At 60.4% G+C, this 24,976-nt stretch overlaps 1 protein-coding gene and 1 long non-coding RNA gene across 2 annotated transcripts; one reads left to right on the forward strand and one right to left on the reverse strand.

The window, feature by feature from the left end:
• Nucleotides 1-599: 599 nt before the first annotated feature.
• On the reverse strand, nucleotides 600-23,178 carry COL8A2 (collagen type VIII alpha 2 chain). Its single transcript, XM_045064196.1, is given in 5 exon segments — nucleotides 600-4,794; nucleotides 5,381-5,513; nucleotides 5,515-5,593; nucleotides 15,212-15,256; nucleotides 23,042-23,178. Coding segments are annotated over 3 exon segments (2,115 nt in total). The 5' UTR covers nucleotides 5,578-5,593; nucleotides 15,212-15,256; nucleotides 23,042-23,178; the 3' UTR covers nucleotides 600-2,875.
• Nucleotides 5,176-6,927, forward strand: LOC106003772. The gene is made up of 3 exons (XR_001176451.2): nucleotides 5,176-5,265; nucleotides 6,025-6,095; nucleotides 6,386-6,927. It is a non-coding gene; the product is annotated as an uncharacterized LOC106003772 (long non-coding RNA).
• Nucleotides 23,179-24,976: the final 1,798 nt, after the last annotated feature.

Consider the following 24,976-nt stretch of genomic DNA (forward strand, 5'->3'; position numbering starts at 1 on the left):
CGTGAGGTCCGAGGACTGATGGGCAGGTCTGCTTTCAGCTGAGATGGTGTCCTGCCGGGCTGGGGCAAACCACGGGGCTTTTCAGAGCTTGGATTGTTTCAGGTTTGCTGCCCCCATTCCTCAAGCCAGGGACAGATCTTTATTGCTGAGCAGTGCAGGCTGTGGGCAGGTGATTTCTGCCATGGACAGCACCCCCCGAGTCTGGCCTTCAGCAGTGGGCCTGGCACTGGCCCCCACCCTCAAGATCAAAGATTCATGATTTCATTCATAATTTCTATCAAATGTTGAAACTTGGTCCCTGGGACCCTGAGCCAGCTGTCATGCTCCACTACCCCGAGAGCTCGCAGGAATGTTCCAGGGAAGCTTGGAGCATCTCCCCCAGCTCCAGTCACTGTCTTGCTTTGATTGCCTAAAATGCCTCTTGGCATTTCCGTGGTGCAGAGGCTTGGCAGCCTAGGATCACGGAGCATTTCTGACATGGCGACAGTAGCCCGGCTGGGGGCCTGGGGAGGAACTCATGCTCCTTGAGAGAAGGCGCAGAGCAAGAGCCCCAGAGGCTTGAGACCCCCATGCATCGCTACCAGGCCCGCATGGCGCTGTTCATACAACAGGTTTTATTGGAGTTGTGTCAGTACAGACAGTCAATACTGCTGTTTTTCTTTTCAAAAAGAAGCCCCACCCCCCTTTTCGATTCCCAAGTGCATTTTTCCCAAATCTGTGACACAGGGCACATAATAGGTATGTAGAGAACTAAGCTTCCTATACCAGGTTAGAAATGAAATTACTAATGAAAACATTCAAACCTTAATCTTAAAAAAACAACAACCTAGGAATCAGAATATAAAAAATGCACCAAAGTACCATAGTTTTCATAGTTAAAACTTGGCATTGTTTATCAAAGCTAGTCAAGTGGACACCTGGAACTAAATTCCCATAGACATTTCGGAAACACCAGCCACCCCTCCCCCAAAGGCTTCTGGAATGACATTTAGCCGAAGCTAAGTTCTGTGAAACAGCTCTTTTTCTGGCTTCCCCAGTGCCCTCCTTAGTCCCCTGGGCTCCCCCTCAGAGGTAATGAATTTCCACCCATTGGAACCCCTCCCTAGCTGGTCAGATGGTGGCAGCTTTGGCCCAGGAAGGAGGCTGAGTAAAGGACCCCACCAGGCTTGGTGTGACTCTTTAGTTCTCTTGGGTATCCGGGATCAAGCGATCCACCATGAGGCCTAGCCAAAAGCTGTTCAAGTGTCCCTCGCACAGCTTTGGGTTTCACTTTTGAAAGACAAAGCGAGCGAGCGGTCAAAGGGCCTGCTTTGTTGGGAGAAGTGGGTTGGGAGGAGGCTGGTCCAGGAACCCAGAGCTCAGCGAACCAAAATTCGGCCACCACCATGTCCAACATGGACAGTCTGGTGCCGGCCAGAATCAGAGCAGTGGAAGACCACACTGCGTGACCCCAGTTCACACTTGGTACGGAGACGTGGGTTGGCTTGCGGCAAGCTGAGGGAGAGGCCCCGAGCCCCACCCTCGCCCCCGGAAAGTGGCCATCTTTGCCCCAGCATTAATCTCAGCTTTATCCATTGAGCTTGAACTAGCAGATAGGAGAGGGATCCTGTCCGTTTCCTGCAGGGGGTGCTCTGCTTGGGAAAAACGGCAGAAACATCCCGAGTCAACTCATTCCAAAGGAGGACTGTTGGCACTGTTTTCCTCAGAGTCCCAGCCTTCTGGGCCCTAATCCTGCTTAGAACAGGAAATTGGAACCAGAGGGGAGGAGAGGAAGCCCCCTCAGATTAACCCCTCTAGTAGACACACATACCCACCATATGGTTCTTGTTAAGGAGAAGCAGGGGGGAGCCTTCATCATCCCCGAGCTTGTGTGTACCTTGTTCCGAGGGCCGAAAAAGAGGCTCTCTGCCTTGGGGACACTTGGGTTGCGGGGGGCAGGATACCTTACAATTTTGTATGAAGAAATCAGCCCTCCCCCAGCAGGGGAAAGGAGAGGGAGGGTACTTGAGTTCACCGCTGGTCGGTCCTGCCCCGTGCCTGCTGAAGCAGTCAGTCCCCAAGGGCTTGCGCGACTGCGCTTCTGCTGAGCAAAGCCAGTGGGCGGGAGCAGCCTGGGAGATGGAGGCTGCCATCGGGTCCCAGGTCCGTGCTCCTCCCGTCACAAACCACCGCTCCTGTGGCTGCAGCTGGAGCAGAAACGGGGTTGGCCCTTTCCAGGAGCCTGCAGAGAAGGGGCCGAGCTCCTGCACCTGCCATGGACAGGCCTGTTGCCACAGCATCGCGCTGGGGGTGCAGTCCTGGCAAGGCATCCACTCTAGCCACCTCGATGCCCCCCACCCTTTGCTTTTCCCCGGAAGCAAAAACTCTTCATGGGACCCACCATCTGCTGCTGGAATTCCCAGGGGAGCTGGAAGAGCCCCAGCCGAGATCCGAGGTGCCGTTTGGGGGCCAGCAGGAAGGGCAGGGCTTGGGCCTGTGTCTCCCTGGTGGAACGGAATGGGAAGCTCAGTCCCCTCAACGCTCTGACCCAGAGAAGCAGCATCCTTCCCCACCCAGCAGAGCCCAGGACTCCTGAGAGGGCAGGGGGCTCCAACAGCGGGGCTGAGTGTCCTGGGGGCCTGCCTACAGCGGGGGCGCAACCCCCACACTGCGCAGACACTTGGGGGAGAGGAACTCAGGCCAGCCTCTTCCAGAAACCACCTCAGCCTGCGTGGAGGGAGAAACCAAACCAGTCTCCTCGGGCCAAGGCCACGGCCGCTTCTGCTTCCGCATCTGTTCAGCCTTTGGTTTTTTCTTTAAATGGAGGTTCTTGTAACTGAGCAGGTCTCTCTACCACTAAAGAGGAGGAGGCCAAGGAGGCAAGGCCCCCGTGGTGTTATGTGGGGCAGAGCAAGAACCCTGAAAAGGAGGAGTGGATATACTCAGTGGAGTAGAGGCCGTTGGCCTGGTCCGATGGCATCTGTACCCAGACCTGGTCGTTGGGCCGCAGCTGGAGCACAGCCCCACCAGATGCCTGGTCCAGGTAGCCCTTCTTGTACTCGTCATAGGTGTATGTGGCTGGCACGTTGTTCTTGTACAGGGCCACCCACACGTTGGTGCCCTTGACGTGCACGTGGTAAGCAAAGTAGTAGACCCCACCCACAGGGCAGGTGAAGATGCCAGTGGCTGGGTTGTAGCCACTGTGGCCGTTGTAGAGAGTCCGGTCAAACTTGACAGGCATGCCCGAGGCGGGGAAGGGTGAGGTGAGTACGGCGGTGAAGGCGGGCGTGGCGTGGGCTGACAGCTCTCCCAGCCCGAACTGCGGCTTGCCCCCCTTGCCCAGCACAGCGCCCTCCACGCCTCCATTGGGCAGGTGCAGGCCTGCGATGCCAGTCTCATCAAAGGCCCCCGGGGCGCCAGGGGGACCAGGAGGCCCAGGAGGCCCGGGAGGGCCAGTGAGTCCTGGGGAACCAGGGACCCCAGGGGGCCCTGTAGGCCCAGTCACTCCCGGTTCCCCCACTTTCCCCTCGCCTGGGGGCCCTGGCAAGCCGGGTTCACCCTTCAGGCCTGGCAGTCCCTGGGGCCCGATAGGACCAGCTGGGCCCTGGAGCCCTGGGATTCCTGAGGGGCCCCTCAGGCCTGGCTGCCCAGGGAGCCCCAAGTCACCCTTCTGTCCCAGGGCTCCTGCCACCCCCGGTCCCCCAGGGCGGCCAGTGAAGCCCGGCTCACCTTTGGGCCCAGTTGGTCCAGGGGGCCCATGGGCCCCAGGAAGTCCCCTCTCTCCTGGGGGCCCAGGTTTCCCAGCCAGGCCATTAGGTCCCTGGTCACCCCGAATCCCAGGCACTCCTGGGGGTCCTCCGGGCCCTGTATCCCCCTTGGGCCCAGGGGGCCCACGTCTGCCAGGGAGTCCTGCAGATCCTGGAAGTCCTGGGGGTCCCCCAAGGCCCTGTGGGCCTTGCTCCCCTGGCTCCCCATCCTCACCTGGCTCACCCCTGTCCCCCAAGAGGCCTGGGACCCCAGCTGGGCCCCTGTCCCCCTTGGGGCCTGGCAGTCCTGGCACCCCATAGCCAGTGGGGCCTATCAGACCAGGGGGTCCACGGGTTCCTGGCTCCCCTTTGGCCCCTGCTGGGCCCTGTGGCCCTGGCAGCCCTGCTGCCCCTGGGACCCCCACACCATCCACCCCGGGGGGCCCTTTTGGGCCCAGAGCCCCTGGCTCCCCCCTGGGTCCCGGTACTCCCGGAGGCCCCGACTCACCCTTATCTCCAGGGGCCCCAGGAAGCCCATCCAAACCTGGTTTGCCCAAGCCAGCTGGACCAGGGAGGCCAGGGGGTCCAGGGGCACCCCCCTGCCCTGGGGCCCCAGGTAGCCCTGGCTGACCCACTCCATTATCCCCCTTGAGACCTCGATCACCTGGGGGCCCCGGCTCCCCCTGGGGCCCTGGCTCCCCTCCGAATCCTGGGGGCCCTGGCACCCCCTGGGGGCCTGGCTTCCCAGGGACAGCAATGCCTGAGGGTCCAGGGAGGCCAGGAGGTCCTGGGGGCCCCCGAAGACCCTGGTCCCCTCGTATCCCTGGCTCGCCCTGAAGCCCTGGCTGTCCTGGTGGCCCAGCCTTGCCCGGGAGCCCTGGGGGACCAGCCTTGCCCATCCGGGAGAAGCCAGGGGGGCCGGCGGGGCCAGGCTGCCCATGGAGTCCTGGTTTTCCGGTGCCTGGTTTTCCTGGGAAGCCAGGAGGGCCAGGGGGCCCTCGAGGCCCGGGCTTCCCAGGCGGACCAGGCTCGCCTTTCAGGTCCATTGGCAGCAGCGGTAGAGGCATTTCTGAGGCGGACAGAGAGAGAGAGAGAGAAGGGCCATCAGGGGCCCCGCCCGTGGAGACATGGGTGGCACCTACCCACGCCCCCATGGGGCAACACTACATCTCTTCATAAAGACCACACTCCCTCTCCCCCTCCGAGCACTCATGGGAGATGGGATTTAGGGGTTTAGGTCCGACGGCCCTCTTGGGGGCTCCTAGTACCCGACATACCCAGGCGGGACCTTCCCCAAGAGCTTGGAGGGATTCCCATCCCTGCCCGACCTGTGGGCTGAAATGGCCGCCAGGTGGCGCCAGCAGCCCTCCTTGGAGTCGGCCCCACTGCCCCCCCACCCCGCCAGCTTCCGTCCCGCCCCCTCTCCACCCCCGCCGAAGACCACCGCTGCCGGCGGGGCGCGCCCCACTTCCGGCCGCTCCGAGGTCAGAGGCTCCCGACCAGCGTCAGGAGGAAAAGGGAAGCGTGGTGTAGATCTCAGGTGGGGATGGAGAGGCTGTGACTGGGGGCCAGGGAGGGGCTGGTGGGGGGTCAGGAGGCAAGGAGGTGTGGGGTCAGGAGCTGTCCAAGGCCCTGCGGGGCGGGGAGGTGCTCACCCAGGTACTGGCCCTTGCCCTCGCGGAACGGCGGCCCCACAGGTCCTTTGTGCATGGGCTGCACGTACTTCACCGGCGCGTAGCCCGCGGCCCCGCCGGCACCGCCTCCGGTGGCTGCCCTCGGCCCGCACTCCCAGCAGCAGCAGCAGCAGCAGCAGCAGCAGCAGCGAAGACAGGGGCGGCAGAGCCCCCCGCATGGCGGCCGCGGGCGTGCTGCAGGGAGGAACCGAGAGGAGCCGTCAAACCAGCCCCCGCGTGGCTTCGCACCAGGCCCAGGGACTCCCCAAAAGATCCGAATGGAGGTGCTGTACACGAGCAACGCCCGCCGTGTCCGAGTCCGCGAGAGTCACCCTGAAGCTCCCGCAAGCCCGCCCAGGACTCTCCATCCACACGCACGTCCCCGGGCACCCTCTCCCCTGGACTTCAGCCGCCCCCATGCCAGCGGCTTGGCAGCCAGACGCCCCCTGCAGAGCAGGCATCTGACCCTGGCGCACCCCTGCTGAGACCCTTGGATGGCGAGACCCGCTACCATGTTCTGGGCCTGCTTTCTGCCCAGCGGCGGGCTGAGTTCGCCAGAGACAGGAACTCCCTTAAAGCTCTCAGGCCTTGAACAAGTTATCATTTCTGTCATCCCCATTTTCCAGATGACAAAACTAAACCAAAGGGCAGCAGAACTGGGGTCTCCCTGAGGTCTGCCTGACTTCACATTACATTGGTGAGTCCTCCTGGGGCTCCCCTCTGCCTTCAAGATCAAGGCTGTGGTGCCTAGTAGGGATTCAAGGGTAAAGACTAAAACCTAGTCAGCGCCTGTCTCCAACCCTCTCACCCACCACCCCCTTCTCTGCCTCTCCACTCTGCAGGCAGCCTGACACTTCTGGGCTTTTGTCCCTGCTGTTTCTCTACCCTCCATGTTCTTTCAATTTCCTACTCCTCCTTCAGGGCGCGGGGACCTGTCACCTTCTCCTCTGGAAAGCTGACCCCTCACCCCTTTGTGTCCCTGCCTAGCCCTGTCACAGCCTGCAGCCCAGCACCGAGAACAAGGCCTGGGTGGGGAAGACTAGAGGTGGACATGCAGCCTGAGCACTGCCACTCCGGGAACCTGTTTCCTCAGGGGATAAGATGTCCTCACAACACAGATGTGCATCCTCGGCTGAACGGACAGACCGCGGCCGAGCCACCCCGTGGGACAGGATTCAGCCACGCAAAGCAATGACGTGCCACTTCGTGCTGGGACCCAGGGAAATCTTGAAACCGTCATGCTGAGTGAAGCAGCCGGTCACAATCATATCATACACGATTCCATTTCTGCGACGTGTCCCGAAGAGGTAAATAAAAAGAGACAGAAAGTGGACTGGTGGCTGCCTAGGGCTGGTGGGGAGGGGAGAAGCAAGCAATCACAAGCAGGCAGGGTTTCCATCAGAGGTGATGAAAATGTTCGCAAATTGACTGTGATGACAGCTGCCAACATCTTAAAACACATTTTAAAAAGTTATTGAATCGGACACTCTAAATGGGCCAAGTGTATGATATGTGAATTGTATCTCAACGAAGATGTCATTTATTTTTGCGAGAGAGAGAGAGAGAGAGAGAGAGCAAGCACGAGCAGCAGGGACGGGCGGAGGGAGAGGGAGAAGCAGACTCCCTGCTAAGCAGGCCTCCATCCCAGGACCCTGGGACCACGACCGGAGTCGAAGGCAGACGCTTAACCAACCGAGCTGCCCAACTTAACCAACTGAGATGTCCTTTTTGAAAAGCTGTACTAACATCCTGCTTCTTGGGGCGGCCCCGGCGGTCGGAGACACTACCAGGTGCCCCTCCATGGCACTTGGAACATCCAAGGAAAGTCCCACGGCCCCTGCCTCCCTGCTCCGGCTCCCCTCCCCCTGGGGGCCTCTCCACACCGGGCGCCCGACTGCAGGAGGGTCTGCGGGTGGGTTGTGTGCCCGTGTACCCGGGGATGCATGTGGGGAGCAAGGCCTTCCCCGGGCCTGGGCTAGGTCCTGAGATTAACGTTCCTCCCAGCTCAGTATCCCACTGAGCTCCGAAGGAATGAATGCCGGGCTCCAGAGAAGGCCGGTGAAGCTGCCAGCCCAGCTCTGCCATCAACCTGTCTTGTGACCTTGGGCAGGCAGATGTCCCTCAAGCTCCCCCTAAGCTTAAAACAGGAACGTCCGCCACCTGCGGGGGTCTCCAGCCCAGGGCTCTGCGGGCTCTACCTCACTGAGTCCTCCCACTTGCCCGAGGCTCACACTGTTCTTACCCCCGTTTTGTAGATGTGGAAACAGCAGCTCAGGCAGCGCGAACCTTGCCTGGGACACCACCCTCACAGGCACCCTGTTCCGTCTGCACCGTGACTGACGCCAGGATTAAGAGGCCGCAGCCTATGGGCTCGGTCCTCGGGGAGGTCTGGCTGATGGAGTCTCTGGCCGGGCACTGCCCTAACCTTGCAGCCCCCAGAGGCTTGCCTCTCCTGCTCTCCACGTGAGGAAACACACAGGGTCCGAGCCCCTAACCACACCACATGGTCTCACCTCTCTGGAGAAGGATGAGGGTCCTCCTGCACTGGCCATCTGCGCTGGGCAGGGGACGGGAGGCAGGACTGGAGTAGGGGTGCTCACCCATACACACAGCCAAAATGTTCTGCCTGGAGGGTGGGCAGGGAGGGTGGGGGAGCAGGCAGAGGGGGCGGAGCTTGCAGCAGAAAACAGGGAGAGGTGAGAGGGCAGTTCTGGCCTGGGTAGGCCACAGGCCAAGGTCATGGCACCGCCACCCGTGGGCTCAGGATAGCCCTGGCTCTGGGAGCCCTGACCCTCTTCCCATACGGAGCTGAGGCCAGTGAGGGGCGAGAGGGCAGATCAGGCTCAACTGGAAGGGGGCTTAAGGCAGAGGACTGTGGGGGAGTACAGGCAGGCAGGACACCAAGGCCAGAGCCCCAAGTGCAGCCAGGAGCCCAGGCAAGCCCCCCTAGCAGCCTCCCTACCTTCCAACCTCCTTGGCCGTGCCAGGCTCTGGCAAGCATGCCTCCCTCACCCCCTGTGCCTCGTGAGCGGTGCTGTCCTGGCTGGGGGCGACAGGACGGCTACAGGACCCGGAGCAGATGTCCCCTCTGCAGGGAACAGGGGCTGCAGGAGGATGGCAGCTCCCACTCGCCGCTCCAGGGCCTCCGGTCAGGCACCGGCTAGTGCTTTGTTCAGTAAATGCTTCCATTCCCACAAGGCCCCTGGGAAGGAGGACCCCCCCACACACCCCACTTCTCTTTCTGCAGATGAAGAGCCCGATGTTCAGGGAGGTACAGCGATGTGCCTGAGGGCGAGAGCGGGCAACCACATCTGAGCAGAGGTCCGCGAGAACTGCCGGGCGGAGGCAGCCAGGACAGGGCAGCAGCTAAGACAGACAGACAGACAGGCTCCAGGCTGCCTGCCTGCAGGTTTAGGAGAGAACATCACTCCAGCTCCTGGAGGGAAGGCTAGGGAGCTGAGCAAGCCCATGGCCTGGAGAAGGAGTGTGCCGAGCCTGTTCACGGGGCTGCCGAGAGGCACCATGTCCCTGGAACGGCCCGTCGTGACAGCCTCTTGGGACACACTGCCCCCAACCCAGCCACCCTCAAAGCCGAGGGTGCCTGGGTGCTCCGTGTCCCCTGCCTCCTCTCCACTGGCCTACTTTGCCCTCAGCTCCCTGAAGCTCTGTGCCTTCTGGACATGGGCCTCCAGACTCCGACTTATCCTTGCACTTATCCCCGGGAAGCCTGTCAGGCACTTGTCCTGGTCCCCACCCAGGCCTGTAAGCCCCGTCACAGCTCTGCAGCCCTCTTTGGCTGTGTCCCTCTCTGTCCCCACTCTGTGCCCAGCACAGGACTTGGCTGGCACACAGTGACACTTGACAGAAGTTGGATGCGCTCAGGTCACTGGAAGTTTAAAGACCACACCGATAACTTCCTCGCTCCTTTTCTTCGTGCAGATACGTGTCATGGCCCTGGGAGCTCCCCTCAGCCTGGGCCAGGAGGACACAGGTGAGCTAGAACGGGAAGAGGTGAGGGCACACTCACGTGGCCTCCGTCAAAGAACTTGAGCTAAGAGCAGCCTGCGCAGGAAGCAAAAGTGCAGAGAAAAGAACAATTCACTTGGAATTCACAATTCCAGCAGCGGTGGCCAAGCAGTATCAGGGTTCCAGGCCGGCTCTGCTGTGCGACCTTGGGCAAGCCATCACCCTCTCTGGTGACCTCCGAGGGGGGAAGGCAGGAGCCAGGGCAGCTGGGAGGAGGCCCGGCTGGCAGGGGCATGAGGTGGGCTGCGGAAGGAGACGCTGATTCAGGGGATGGAGCAGCGGCGGCGGCCGGGGAGCCGAGGTGTTTGCACAGCTGCAAGTCCTTAGTGGGGATTTCCCCCTTTTCAACAAATCTCCGTAAAACAGCGTTTTGTCCAAGTCAGCGTTTTGTGGCAGCCTGGGCCTCCTCCTGGGGCGGCCAAGGAGGCTGGCTGGGAGCACAGAGAGCTCCAGGGTCTTTCAGAACCATTCGGGGTAGCGGGAGGATGGGGCACCAGCAGCAAGAAGTGCCACCAATAGAGACCCCTCTCCTCCTGGACGGGGGGTTGAGGGAGGGGCAGAGCCACCAGCTAACAGTGACCCCCTCCCCGCCCGTGCTGGCTCTCCGGGGGTCCTGTCCCAGGGGTGACCAACAGAGCCCCCCATCCGACGGAATGTAGAGGCCTCCCGGTCCTCCATTTCATAGACGACCTACCAGAGGTCCAGATGGAATGGGGGGGGGGGGGCGGTGAGGGGGAGGCTCCCGGGGACCATGCAGAAGGGAGCCAGTGTGGCCCTGGTGGCCCCCCTCCTGGGCTGGGGGCTGGACAGAACGCAGTCCTGCACAGCCCTGCACATCGCAGCCGGGCTGGGGGAACGTGGGGAGCCACAGCAGCCCGGGGGCCGCCAAACCACAGGTATGTTATGAGACACTTCCTGTTGTGGAGACATTTCTGCGGGATCAGGATCGCCAGCCCCGCTTGCTCCCCTGGTGCCTCCGGTCTCCCCACCGGCTCAGCCTCCTTCTCTGCTGTCTCCCCGGGTCTCTGGCCCTGACTCATTTCTCCCGGTCTCTGTCTCTCTCCCCAGCCCTGTCCCTGCCCCCTCAACAGGTGAGCAGCAGTTCTTGCTCAGGCTCTCTCTCTCTCGGGGGTCCGGCCCTGGGGACCCCAAACGCCCTCCTACCTGCCGGCAGCCCCTGGACTCCTGTTCCAGCACAGCTGCGTATGAGCTGTGTGATTTGGTCAAGCAACTTAACCTCTCTGAACCTCTGTGTCCTCACCTGTGAAAGGATTCCCTAAGGTGATCGAAGCCATTGTCCCCTCCAGGTGTGCCGCTCTGTCCCGTTACCCTGAAGGCCAGAAAGTTCTCCCTTCAGTCTCACTTCAGTTTCTCTTGCTGCAAACCAACAGCTTCTCCAAACCCTTAAAAATCTCAGCTGACTTACTGCCAAAGGCCAGTATGAAAGTTCCAGAGTCCATTTTCTGGTCTTCCAGGCCTTTTTCCCTTGACGGCTCCAGAAGTGGGACGAACCGGGGGTCCCACAGCTGGCTCAGGACTAGGGTACACTCATGGGTCTCGCACAGGAGCAGAGGAGCTGCCCTCCTCACCCACTGGGCGTGATGCCCGCCCCCCATTGCCCAGCAGGCAGCTCCGCAGGCCCTCCTCCCCCACCTCCTCCCTCGCTTGTGGGAATTAAGGAGCTCTCTCCTGTCCTCCTGTTTGTTTTCTTCTTTATGTTTTATTTATTCATTTGACAAACACAGAGGGAGAGAGCGAGCGCACAAGCAAGGAGAGTGGGAGGCAAAGGAAGAGGTAGAAGCAGGCTTCCCATCGAGCAGGGAGCCCAGCTGGGATCATGACCTGAGCTGAAGGCAGAGGCTCAACTGACTGAGCCATCCAGGCGCCCCTCCTGACTCCTCTACTGAGTCTCAGATGAGAAGGGTGCGTGCCTACTCAAGGCCCAGCCACCTCCACACCCCTTCCCCAGGGCCTCCCGCTGTCTGCATATGACCCCCACCCCATCTCCAGCCTCTCCATCACCTGTCCACACAGGCCCAACTGACCCCTGACGCCAGCCACCCTCATTTCTCCCCAACCTTCTCAGCCAAGTTCCTTCACAGACAAGGACTGTCTCTAAACTTCATCGCTCTCTGCTCCCTGCCCCCCACAGTGCAGAATCCTGCCTGGGGGCCTGCTTTCCTCCTTCCTGGAAAGGCTCCTCCTCAGATTCTCCACTCCCTTCCCCTGCCCACTCTGCAGACCCAGGCTTGCCCCAGGGAGCTGCCTCAGGCCTCACCCCTTGTCTCTGGATGTTTCTTCTACAGTTTCCAGCTCTTGCCAGGCAGGCCTACAGTCCCAATCCCACCACTGAGGGTTCCCACATCTGTCTCCAGGTATGACCTCGCCCTGAGCCCGACTCTAATGTTCAACTTTGAGCTGAGCATTTTCACCTGGCTGGCCCTTAGACACCTCTGCCCGAACTGTGGTCATTATCTTCTCCCCATTACTTGCTCTTTCTCACTCCCAAGTGCCCAGGCCAGATATCTGGACATCACTTCTTTTTTTTTTTTTTTTTTTTTTTTTTTAAGATTTTATTTATTTCTTTGACAGAGAGAGATCACAAGTAGGCATAGAGGCAGGCAGAGAGAGAGAGAGGAGGAAGCAGGCTCCCTGCTGAGCAGAGTGCCCGATGCGGGACTCGATCCCAGGACCCTGAGATCATGACCTGAGCCGAAGGCAGCGGCTTAACCCACTGAGCCACCCAGGTGCCCTGGACATCACTTCTGACCCTTCCTTCCTTACAGGGCAATGAGGAATCTTTCTAGCCTGTACAGTGCCTTAGCGCAATTAGAAAGGGGTACCCCTCCTTCCAGCAGATTCAGGTACTCTCATTGCCTTGCCTTTCCTGGGTGCCCTTGTACAGTAACCAACCTGTACAACTGTACCTGACAGCTCTGTTCCTTTACACACCCAATCCAATCCTGTAGGCCCTCCTCTACCTCTCTCGCTTCTATTGCTGCCTCTCTCTCCCCATAATGTCTGCCGTAATACAGACCTTATACTCTCCCAACACACCGCGCAGGAAAATCCCCGCCAGTTGGTAAAGGTTTGTTATATTAAGTCGCCAAATCCTCGCCTGCATGATCATAGCAGCCTCCCCCGCCATCCTCACTCAGCTTCTGTTTTTCCATAGATCCCCCAACCACACTTCTTAAACTTCAGTGTGCGTCAGATAAAACACAGGTTCCTGGGCCCCATGCCCAGGGATCCTGATTCAGTGGGTTTGGGGTAGGGCCCAACATCTGCATTTCTAAAAAGCTCCTAGGTGAGGTGATGCTGCCTGTGTGTGGACCACACTTTGACACAATTCTGCCCATGGCCCTCCCCTGCTCTGGATTCTCCAGTGGCTCCCTAGTACCGACTTGATAAGTTCCACACTATTCTGCAATTTGAGTGGCTTTGTGGAGGAGGAGGAGGCATACGTCAGACTCAGTAGGATGTGGATCAATTAAAATGGAGGAGATGGAGCGGGCAGAGGTTGATGGTGAGCTTGGCAAAACCCTGAGATCACCGTGGGTCATGCACTGAGTAAGAAGGTGGGGAGCAGCTTGCTACAGGCGCCATGTGGGTGTGTGCCGCGGCCATCTGTGCCCCTTCCTCTGTGTCTCAGTGTCACTAAACCCAGAGCCTCACCTGCCTGTGCCTCTCAGGCATCTCCTGAGTGTCTCTCTCATCCCGTCTCTGTGTCACTGTCCTATTTCTGCCCATCTCTGGGACCCCTTTTGTCCCTCTCCTCTCCTATGTCCTTGAACCTCGATCCCCGTCTGAGTTCTAGCCTCTGTAAGTCTCTAGCTGTGGGTCACTCGATGGGACCCTCTGGCAGGCCAGCGGTTATGGCCCTAATACTCAAGCTGACGTCAGTTCTGTGTCGGACCTCGCTGGGTGAGACTTGTGGAGTCCAGTGCCTACAGCGCCCGTGAGCTGAGCTCTCTGTCCTTCAGGATCAATCGGAGACTCAGAACCCCTCACGCCTCAAAGCACAGGCACAAGGATTGCTCTAAAACCAAAGAACCACCTGGAATCTGGGACTTGGGGGGTGGAGAGGGGCGCCAGGTGGGGGCAGGGCTGTCTGAGGGCCACCTCAGCTTCCAGGTCGATGGCAGGACTGAGGCATTGCTCTCTGCCCACCCTGCCTCTCCTACCAGGCCTCGATCTGCTAAGAGTCCAGCATCCCTTCCCTCTGCAGGTGAGGCTCCCGGACGCAGGGGGCTCAGCCCGGGAAGCTGCGCTGTCGGGAGGCTGGGAGGGCCAGTCAGAGCTCTAGAGTCCAGAGGAGTAGTGGTGGAACATTTCAGACTAACAGCAGCGCATCCAGGAGGCAGAGAACTTCGGGTCTGGAACTCGACGGGGAGAGGCATGGACTAGAGATAAAAATAGGCCCTCACCAGCCAGATTGCTGTAGCCTGGACAAGGCCATGGACCCTCCCTTGGGGAAAGCACCCACATTTAGGGGTGGGAGGAGCCCCCTGCAGCCCTGAGCCCCAGTGTCCTCATATCCAGAAACCTCAGCCTATTCAGTATTTCCTTCTACCTGCTTACCTGGCTGCCTTTGCCTCACGGCCCTCTCTGCCCAGAGTTCCCTTCTGATCTTTCTCCTCCAAGCAAACATGTTATTTCTCATTTAAGACAGCTCATGGGCTTCCTCCTCCAAGCAGCCTTCCCTCAGCTCCTCCTCCTGGGCACCTCTCCCCCACCCCACCCCTGCCTCATCCCTGACTGGGGCTTGGCACACAGTAGGTGCTCAGTAGGGTCTGCAGCCTGGGTGTGCCAGCTCCAGGCCTAGGACACCCCCCCACACACACACACACCTCCAGCCACGCCCACAGGATGGCTTTCCAGAGGCCTTTGTTCTTTGTGGTTCCTCCAGAGTCCTTCTCAGCTCTGGGGCATAGGCGGCTTGGGCGGGATCTCCCTCCCCACAGAGGATGAGGTCCATCTCCCCGGCTCCAGAGGCTCCCCAGCTCTGAGAGTAAAAGGTAGAAGCCCCACTACTCTCCTGGGGAGAAGCATCTTGGGGCAAAAAACTCTTCCAGGGAGGAAGGAACAGCCAGCTCGGGGCAGAAGAAGAAGAGGCCCAGCAGTGGGCAGGACTCAGAGCAGTATGTGTCCTCAGGCAGGTGGCCAGGGGACTGGCCCTTCCCTGCCAAGGGGCTCAGGCCTCGGCTGCTGACATCGCCCACTTCCCAGCAGAGGCTTTGAACTTCTGAGCGGACAGAACATGGAAATGCTCCCCCACCACTGCCAGCCCCCAGCCATCCCCAACCCCCTGCCCGGCCTTCCTTCACGGCAGCCAATCCCTCGCCTTCTGGTTCATATTCGCAGCCTTTTCCGGAGCGCCACCCGCCGCCCGCTGCCTCCTCGCGCCGGCCAAGATTCCAGAGCCTTCGCGGCTTCCCTGCTCGGTGGCGGCGGCAGGAGGAGCCGGGCTGGGCTGGGAGGGGGCCTGGCGGGAGCGCCGCCAGGCCACTGCACCCGGGCAGGCCAAGCAAACACAGGCCCCGCCAAGGAGCTGGGGCGAAATAGTTCACAAATGAGAAAAAGCTGCTTCCGAGTTGGGCTGGGGTTTTAAAGCCTGGGGCCACAGGGAGCTGAGGTCACCTGTGCGAGAGAGGGGCTGCCCGCTAGGACACCCTGAGCCGGGGAGGGGCTTCTGCTGCAGCAGGAGGGAGCCGAGTGAGACAGCAGCAAGCACCGGCCTCATCCAGCCGCGGCTGTCAGAGAACCCTGCCCCCATATCCAGCTTACCTCTCAGGTCCCAGGGGCCTCCGAAGGTCCCAGCAAAGCCAAGGCCTGGGGATGAAAGAGGGAAACAGACAGTGAGGAAGCTGCCGGGAGCCTAGAAGCCTCTGGACCCTGACCCACGGGCCCCCGGGGCCTGCCTGCAGGTCTCTTACCTGGAGCCCCTGCTGGAAACTGGCCCCAATCTCAGCCCCTCCTCTGTGGGAGGCCGAGGGAACGGTCTTCCTTTATTTGTTCCACGCACACTTAGCAAAGCCCATGGGTGCCTGGGCTGGGGCAGTGGAGCTCCTCCTGTCCCCGGGCCCGGGCTGAGGAAGCTCCTTCTCCACACCAGGATCCACACTGGAGAAGTCCCTATTCCCTATCGGGCCCTGGGCTGGGGGGCCCCTTCCACAGGCTAGGCTTCCTGAGAAAGCTCCTACTATGTGAGGAACCGACCAAGGCTGGGCCTTGGGGGCACAGAAACAGCTCAGCCCCGGGCCCTGCCCTAAACTAGCATTGGACAAGGGCCTGTCACACAAGTGGCTGACATCTCCCAGCTGCAGGAGCCCAAAGGGGGGACCATTGCCTCCCCCTTGAGCTCTTCCAGGGGCTTCACGGAGGAAGGGACACTAGAACTGGATCCTGAAGGGTGAGTAGGAGTCTGAAAGGCAGACAAAGTCAGAAAAGGAGTTTCAGGCAGTGGGAAGCCACTTGGCAGATACGGGGAAGGTCCAGAAGGACCACGGGGTTGACAGGACAAGCAGGGGCCCAGAAGGCAAGGGCGACACAGTGAGGAGCCTTGATGCCATGCCTGCATGTCTTTGGAAGGCAATGGGGAGCCACGGGAGGTTGCTGAGAGGGGAGGTGAGGTGGGCAGAGCCATGGATGCCCAGGTCCCCATTTCTGCCTCCGTCAATCATGCCTCGTCTCTGTCACACACAGCTATACACAAGGGAGCCCAGGCTGGAGCCCAGGCCCAGATGGGACTCCCCGGGTGGGTGGGGAGGGGACACCTAGCCAGCCCACCTGGCAGGGAGGCCAGCCGCAGCGTCACTTTCTCCCCCAGCTGCTTGCTCGCCTCTGCGCGCTCCCATGGAAACTCTGACACCCCGGCCCTGTCTCTTGCTGCACAAGCAGCCAGATGCCGAACCCAGCAGCTCCCAGGCTTTCCCTTGGATTCGGCTAAGACCTGCCCCCATCCCCACCATCAAGCTTTGAGACCCTAGAGGTGCGCCGTGAGGCTCCTCTCTGAGGGCCCAGGCCGGCCCACGGCCGAGCGCGAGGTTCTCACCGGCCAGCTCAAGCCCGGCCTCTCTCCATCCCACTGCCCCAGCCCCAGCCCCAGCCCTGGGCTCAGGGAACGGGGAAGGACTCAGGCGGGCTCTGGGCTTCAGAGGATAACTTTGTGCCTTAAATGAGGTGGTGGCAAGGACAGGCCACACGTCCAGGCTGAGAGGACAGCATGGATGAGGGCGTGAAGATGGGGATGTCCCAAGCCTATCCAGAGGGTGGGAAAAATGAAAAGAAGATAAAGGAACAAAAGAACTCGCTAATCTTAGCTAACATTTATCTGGTACCCAAGACGTGTGGGGCTCTGGGTTTCTGTGCTGGATTATCTCCTTTAATCCTCACAACGACCCAGTGAAGTGGGTCCTTTGTCTTCCCTTTTCACGGATGGAGAAGCCAAGGGACAGAAAGGTTGAGTAGTGGGCTCCAGGGCCCACAGCTCATGAGGGGTAAAGACTGAATTTGAATCTAGGCTCCCGTGCTTGGCTCGTCGCCTCTGATGGACAGGTGACTGGGAATGACAAGGGTTAGCCAGCGGCAGCCCGAATATGCCTGAATATCAGGATCAGGGGGACACACTGGGCCCAGCCTAGAGCTGGCTCCCCAGCCCGCCCCACAGGAGCCCTTAGTAACAACAGCCTCCCAATCCCAAGCCCCGTGCACCCCAGACACAGCACGAGGCAGGCTCCTAGCTTCCTCTAACTATTTCCTCTAACTCCCGCCTAACCCTGTAAGGCAGGAATTGCTGCCCCATTCTTCCGACGAGGAGCACTGACATCCAGAGGGGTGACATCTGTTCAGCAAGGTCACAGGGCTGGGAAGCACAGGGGCCAGATCTGAACTTCTGGGGCTCGCTCAGCCCCCAGGTGGCTGAAGAGCCCGTGTAACTGGGCTTCCGGGGCACCTCAGGCTCGGGGCCCTTGTCCCCGGTTCTCTTCTACCCCACCTGTGCAGCCGTAACCTGGATGGCCACAGGGACAGGCCAGGCTGCAAACCACGACGGGCAGCGACTAGGAAGGGCATCAGAAACCTCCTCCTGGATCACCTGGCTCACCCTCAGTCCTGCAAAATGGGAAGCTGGGGCGGGTGGGTGTGCCGGGGCCGGCGGCCGGGCCCCAGCCGACTTCAATGGGACTCTCTTCTTAACCTCCACCCACAGCTGCCTTTCCTAATCTCCTCCTTGAGCCCCTCCCCTGGCGACATCTCCTCTTTGCACGGAGCCCACGGCCTGGCCGGCTAAATCCCAAACCCAAGGTGGGTGGGACAGTCTGTACCCGCCCCCTCCCGGCTTCTCCGTAGGGGGCTCCCACGGAGACTGGTCAGGGTGTGCCCCACTCCTGCGCCCCATCCCAACTTTCCAAACTGAGGTGCAGATGGCGCTGAGACAAACAGTCGGCCTCCCCTGGAGATGGGCTCATGGCAGGGAGTCCCCATTTTCGGAGCAGGCCCAGCTGAGCGTCTTGCTCGAAATATCAGCTGAGAGCCCAGCTGCCTGGGTTCTTCTCCCAGCCCTGCTGCTTCCTAGCCTGTGACCTCGCTCATCCGTGCTTCAGAGGCTTCATCCATGAAATGGGGATCAATTCCTATTCATAGAGCGTGTGTGAGATTTAAGTGAGTTAATGTCATAGAGCGAAGGTCCAGCGGTATTTGCTGCATAGGAACGTTCAATAAATGCTCGCTGCTATTATTATATCTGTCATCACCGTGTGCCTCCCAAAAGCCGTGTGAAGTTAGTATTTTTATTTATTTATTTGACAGAGAGAGAGCACGTGCCAGAGAGCACAAGCAGGGGGAACAGCAGAGAGAGGTAAGCCGGCTCCCCGCTGAGCAGAAAGCCCGATGTGGGGCTCGGTCCTGGGACCCCAGGATCATGACCTGAGCCGAAGGCAGAGGCTTCAACCCACTGAGCCACCCAGGCGCCCCTGAAGTTAGTATTATAAACCCTATTTTACAGATGAAGAAACCGAGGCTCGGAGAGAAGTCACTTGCCCAGGTTCACCCAGCCAGTTAGTGGGGGATGGCCCCAGCGTCTGGAGCTAAGCTGATGGAGTCTGCAGAGGATGAGGGCAGGCTCGCAGCTCCCTGCAGCAGAAGCACAGTGGGGGCGGTAGGGGAAGGTGGGGGTCCCCACACCCCTCCTGCCTGACCCCCAGGAGCTCCCCCTATGCCCCCCCACGCCCAGCCCCTGCTGCCGCTGCAGGAGGGGACTCTGCATTCCTGGCTAAGCAGCCGGATTTGCTGTGCTCCCGGAACTATGAAAAGAATGTTTGCCACTAGCTGAGCCACGGTCGCCTGTCAGAGGAGCGTGGCCTGAAGGGCCCACGCAGAGCTGCACAGCAGCCAGCAGCCGCCACGGTGGGAGGGAAGAAGGCTAGACACAGGGAGAGCTTCTGAGGCCTGTGGCTGTGGGACAGGGATGGACATCACCGAGTAGGCCTCCTGGGAGAGGAGACATGACCTGTGCCCCCCCTCCACATCGGCATTGCTCCTCGCCACAGGCGCTGAGGAGAGGCAGGACGGCATTACTGGCCCATCTCATAAATGGGATTATGAGGACCCGGAGAAGTCACCTGAGGTCACACAGCAGCCAGGGGTAAAACTGAGACCTGAACCCTGGATCCCTTCCTTCCAGAGGCGGTCCTCCCTCGTAGAGCCCCCCAGGACCACAGCAGGCTCTTAGCTACTGGAAAACACCTTCCTGGGCTCCTCTCTTCTGGCCTTTCTCCAGGCCTGACCTTCTTATGCCCGCTACTCATGTTCCCCACCCCCCAGCAGATGCTTTGGGCTGTGAAAATGCCTGGGGCTCTGTGGATGCTCAGCAGTTAAGTTTCCATCCCTTTCTGCACCAAATCAGGTCCTGGAAAGGGCAGAGACCCGGGAGGTCAGCGGGAAGAACATCAGCCTCACATCCTCATGGACCTGGGAGTGAATCCCAGCTCAGCACTCAGCAAGGTGACACGTGGCCTGATTACTAATCTCTCTGAGCCTCCACTTTCCCCTCTGTAAAATGGGCCACTGATTCCTGCCTTGCAGCATTGTGACAAAGACTAAATGAGACATGTGAACATAGACCAAGTACACAGTAGGTGCCCAATAAACTCTTACTGTGACCCTCTCCCAAGGGGACAGAAAGAAGCGATAATAGAAATCCTCAGGGGACAAAGTTTCTTCTGCCCCAGAAACCTGATGGGCCCTGCTCCCGGGGCAGCGTGGGGAGGAAGGGAGGCCTGAGGCCAGGATCCTGGCCTCTGGTTCACTTCTGTCACTGGCCGCTTGCTGTATGACCTCAGGCAGGTTCCTCTGGGAGTCTCCATAAGCCCACCCATGGGATGAGCTCACGAGCCCAGGAGCCCACAGCACGGCCCTGCCCACAAGGCACGAACCCTCTGCCACTCCCCCTGACCTCCAAGAGCCCAGAATCTCCACCAGTTCAGGCTGCATGGGGACAGTCACCTCCCAATTCAAAACTTTCCAAGAATCTCAGCAGAAGCAGGGCCAAGTCCTCTCACGTCCCTTCCCAGGATCCACCCAGAGAAGTGTAACCGATACTGATCAGAAGTCTGGGTAAACGTCCTGGGTGCTACTGCTGTGACCTGGGATCACTCCTTGCCTCTCTGCAAGTATAACAACCCCAGAGATGAGTATTAGCATTCTCATTTTATAGATAGGGAAACTGAGGCACAGAGCTGGGAAGCTGCTTAGCCAAGGTCACATGGAAAGTAACCCAGGTCTGTCCGACGGCCCAAGCCAGCTCTTCCCCTCTTTAACCCCGCTGCCTTCATTCAAGACCCACTGTCCACACCCAGCTCCTTGGAAATGCCCACAAAACAGAGTGGGTCTGGAATTCCCTTTCTGGGAGTGCGACTTCCCTGGGTGATGTCTGGGCGGTCGTGTGCTCATATAGGGCCTCACCACCCACTCGGGCTTCTGGACACACCCCAGGCCTCCCAGAAGCTATGTCCCTGAACTCATGGCCACGCCCCACATGGAGTCCCTCACCATCTCAGCGTACCAGACACCTGGGTCCAAACCCACATTCTCCCCTTCGCCTGCCTCCTCTGCGGATAGGCCATAGCCACCCGGGGCAAACGTCCTGGCCTACCCTCTCCTCACCCCCACGGCCAGTCAGTCACTGAGGCCCGACCAGTCTCTCCCCCTCCTCCTTTCCATCTGGTTCTTCCTCTCATCCCCATGGCAACCACCCACCTAAGCCCCCATGGTCTTTCCCCTCCAAAGGCCCAGGCCCCTCAGTGAGGTCCTTGCCTATAACATGCCCTTTCATCTTGGTCCCCAGAGCAACCACAGAGACTCCCAGGGTGCACTGTTTCTCTGGTCAGCGTCCTTGGAAACCTGACCCCAAAGGAGTGCTCAGTCCCACTGGTCCCCCCACTGTGTGAGCCACCAGTTACTCACTGTCCCCTAAGAGAACCTTGCTCCGCCACACCTCTGTACCTGCTCTTCCCTGACTGGAATGGCCTCTCCTCACCCTGCCCACCACCTGCACCTGTCAGAGCTCGCATTCTCTTTGACGGTCCCAGCCAGGGCTGTGTCTTTGGTGCTGCCTCCCGGAGAGTCCCTCCCTCCCACACTGTGGCTTGCATGGTGCCTCCCTCCCCCTCGATGGGCACCCTGGGACACAGCTGCACCCCAGGAGAGGGCCCTGAGCCTCTCTGGTTCTTCGACTCCAACTCTGTAAGTCCCTCAGGCCACACTCATGGTGGTGGGGGGGGGAGCCACTCACTGAGGCCCCAGCGTCCCACAGGGAGAGCCCCACGCCTGCCACTGGAGGGTCTGGAGTCAGACCAGGAGCAGGGGAGCTCGTGGAGGGTGGTCAGGCTAACAGCCCTGTTTGGTATCTTTCCCCTCCCTCTTGTGAGCAGACACATTTACTTCCATTTTTTCTTTCCCCTTCCACTGAGCCAAAGAGCGGAAACGCTCATTTTCACTCTGGTGGACAAAGTGAAACCGGAGAAAGAGACCCTGGTGAGTGTGTCTGAGTGTGAGTGTGAGTGTTGTCCTGTCTGAGTATGTCTGGCTGGGCTCAGTGGGGCCCACCACCCGTCTGGTGGAGTTTGGGTGTGAATGCGGGTGCACACACATGTGCCCGTCATTCTAGCATCCGTGGTGGTGCGTGTTCCGAACATGTGCACATGTGTATTTGTGTGTGACTATCAGTAGTAGGGAGCATAGCTGTGTGTGACGTGTATGTCTGTGGTGTGCTGTCATCATTTTGGGGTGATCGTCCAAGGATCTGCTGCTGTGCCCCAGCCTAGCAGGAGGCCGGTGGAGGCATCTGCGGCCTGACTGAGATCGCCAACACCCCCCATAGCTGGTGCCCACCAGACCCCCACCCTTCTCCTGGGCTCTAGAATGGGCTCCCTGAGGGCACCCCCATCAGATCAGGAAGCTAGGGTCTGTGCCCAGAGAGAAACCCCAGGCTACCTGACCACCCCCCACCCCGGCCACCCCAGCCCCTGGGCGGGGGGGGGGGGCGGAGTGGACCCTGGACACAGGGCACAGGTCTTAGGAAGAGGCACTGCAGGCAGACGGGTGGAAGCCCTTCTGGGCCCCCAGGGCCCCCTGGAAGGCAGTCACTGGCATCACCGGGAACCCAGCAGGTTCTCTCACACTGGGGGTCTTACCCAAGCACACAGAGACAGACATACACATTAATACCATACTGGTGGACACTCACTGTCCCCCGCACACCCCACAAACACACGCACTGACAGGCTCACACACTCACACACAGGGACACACACACAACCAGCAAACTCAGAGGGTTTGCCTTTCCCCAGCTGGCAACTCTGGAGCCCGTCTGGCTGAACAATCCTTCTGTACCCGGGGACTCCCGGGGCCCCTGTGTCTCCAGCCCCCGAACAGACAGATGGGGAAGGAGGTTCTGGGGCTCTCGGACCCCAGCCCTTCTCACCCCCGCAAGTCTCAGGTCTGAGCTGCCGTGGGGGTGTGCTGAGCCTTTGGTAGGGACAAACCAGTCTCCAGTTTGGGGGCACTGCCAGAACACCTAGCACAGGGGACTTGGAGGCAGAAGCAGAAAAACAGAGGAACTGGAAGGTCGCCAGCGGGCCAGGAATGGGAGAAAGATGGGAGAGGGGGAAGGGAGGAGCTGAGGGGCTTCCCTTGCCTGGGGCTGGAGGGGGCTCTAAGGCCCCTCACCCCTCCTCTCTCCTCCACCGCCCTGTGGGGTAAGCTTGGTCGCTCCCATTTCGCAGGTGGGAAGAGAGACTCCCAGAGGTGAAGTGATGTGCCCAGAGCCCCATCATGGGAGATCCCACCCAGCTGTCTGTGGCTGGGGCCCCCACTTCTGGGAGAGGAAGGAAGAAGACGGCTTTACCCGGGATTCTGCCTGGGCATCTCTGGCCGGGGAAACGGGGAGCAGGGAACGGGACAGGCTCCCGCACCCTAGCGCCCACCCCCTGGCCTGAGTCCCCAACTCATCCCCACCCCGCGGAGCCGCTGGCCCGGACAGTCTCACGGGCAGCTTAGGCCGGGTCCTGACCTCGAAGCCCCCAACCCCCGCGTCCGCGCCAGCCTCCCCGCCTTTACCTGCAGGGGCGACCGCGGGGCGCCGCTCCCGGCCCTCGAGGGCCACCGGGGCGCGCGGGCTCCGGGCAGGGGGCGTCGTCGAGGTCCGCACCGGCGGGGCTCCGCGTCGCTCTGCCGGCCGCCCCTCGCGGCTGCTGCCGGAGTGGGCGGGCGGCGCGGGGCGGTAGGGGGGTGCCGAGGCGGCGGGAGGGGCACGGCGGGGCGGGGCCTCCACCCTCCTCTTTCCACAGCCACGGCCAAGGCCTGCGCCCCGCCCGCCCGGCAGAGAGCGCTCGCTCAGCCTCGACCTGCGCCACCCTCTCTGCGTCCGGAGCAGAGACCCCACACACCCGCGTGTTCCCATTCATCCTCGCGCACCCTGTGTCTGAGTCTGGGCCCCCTGCCCCAGAGGGTTACCGTCTAGGGGGACACAGACCCTGCCACTAAGGAAGGCATGGTCAGTTCGGGGATGGGGCAGTACCAGAGTTGTGGTCCCTAAAAGACCAGTCCACGTCTTCCTGCAAATGGTGACCTCGGCTGAGGGTGGAGGGCTCGGGCCCTCAAAGGAGAGGGAGGAGGAGCTGTCGTGGGCTGCATCTTTGGGTCAAGGGAGGTGAGCCTGGGTGTTCAGAGGCAGGCAGGGACTGATGCCGCGCAATCTTGTAGGCCGCGCTGAAGCTGGTTAGACTTCCCCTCAGGGAAATGGGGATCCACCGAAGACAGGAGCAGAGCACAGGGACATGGTCAAGACTGTGCTTTAGAAAAAGCCCGCCCCCCTCCCGCTGTCCGTGCAGAGCACAGAGGCAGGGACACGGTGGTGGGGGAGGGGAAGCGCTGGGAAAATCCTGCTGGTCCACCCAAGCAGGTGAAAGGAATTAAGGAGGTGGATGAGGCAGAATTTGGGTCGGGGTGAGGGGCCTGGAAGGAAGGCGGTATCAACGACAGCATCTAGGTTTGTGGTTAGGCAACGGGGAGGTCCCTAAGAGGGAAGGTGGTCAGATGCTTGGAGTTGGACACACCTGTGGGGTATCCATGTATCCAGAAGGGAGGTGAGAGTTCTGGGCTAGGGGATTAGGGATTAGGGGCCCATGGTGACACATGATGACTGATGTCACTTAGGCAATGCCTAGGGAAGGAGGGGAGGGAGTGGGGAAAGCCCACACCGGGACCAGGACACAGGGAACACCGACACTCACCGGGCATGCAAGGGAAGAGACATCAACAAAACAGCAAGAAGGTAAGGGGGGAAACCAGGAGAGCAGTGACTCAGAAGGCAAAGGCACTGAGCGTTTCTAGAAGGCCCGGGATCCCCCAGGGTCAGGTGTCACAGAAGTCCAGCAAAGAGGGACTGCTGGTTGGGGTGGGGAGGAGCCAGGCTGCAGAGAGGGAAGGAAAAGCCTCAGGGGAGGTAGAGACAGTGAGTGCACTGGGGGAGTTCAGATGAACTGAGGTCAGCAGAAGGAGGTTTGGGGTGAGGGTGTGTGTGGGGTGTGTGTGTGTGTGTGTGTGTGTGTGTGTGTGTTTTCTAAATGGGAAATGGCTGGGACCTCAATAGGTCTAGAAAAAGAATAAGGAGGGCCAATGGCAGCCTGTCTCTGGGTCTGGGCTGCCTCCATTGCCCACCCCCCCTTCTACTGCCTGCCCTCCAAGGGCCTCCCACTTTGCTGTCCTCCTGCCAAGGTACACACCAGCCCCACCACTCCTCAGCGGGGCCTCTTACTCTCGCCCACCTCTAGAGCCTGGGCCCATTCCTGTCCTACCCCTCAGACTGGGGAGGTTACAAGAGGTCTTTGGCTCTGGCCTCCTGACCTGAGCCAGCCTGGAGGGACCATGGGGAGCCAGGCCAGGCTGGGGCACTCCCCTAAGAAGGGGAGGGGGCCAGGCGGCAAGGGACCCGAGAGGACACTAGCCCTCCACCAAGGCTGATTTGAGAACTAGGGATCAGATGGGGGCTGG

Source organism: Mustela putorius, unplaced genomic scaffold (genome assembly GCF_011764305.1).
Source record: "Mustela putorius furo isolate JIRA1106 unplaced genomic scaffold, ASM1176430v1.1 tig00003853_pilon_pilon_pilon, whole genome shotgun sequence".
In the NCBI taxonomy this organism is placed as follows: domain Eukaryota; kingdom Metazoa; phylum Chordata; class Mammalia; order Carnivora; family Mustelidae; genus Mustela; species Mustela putorius.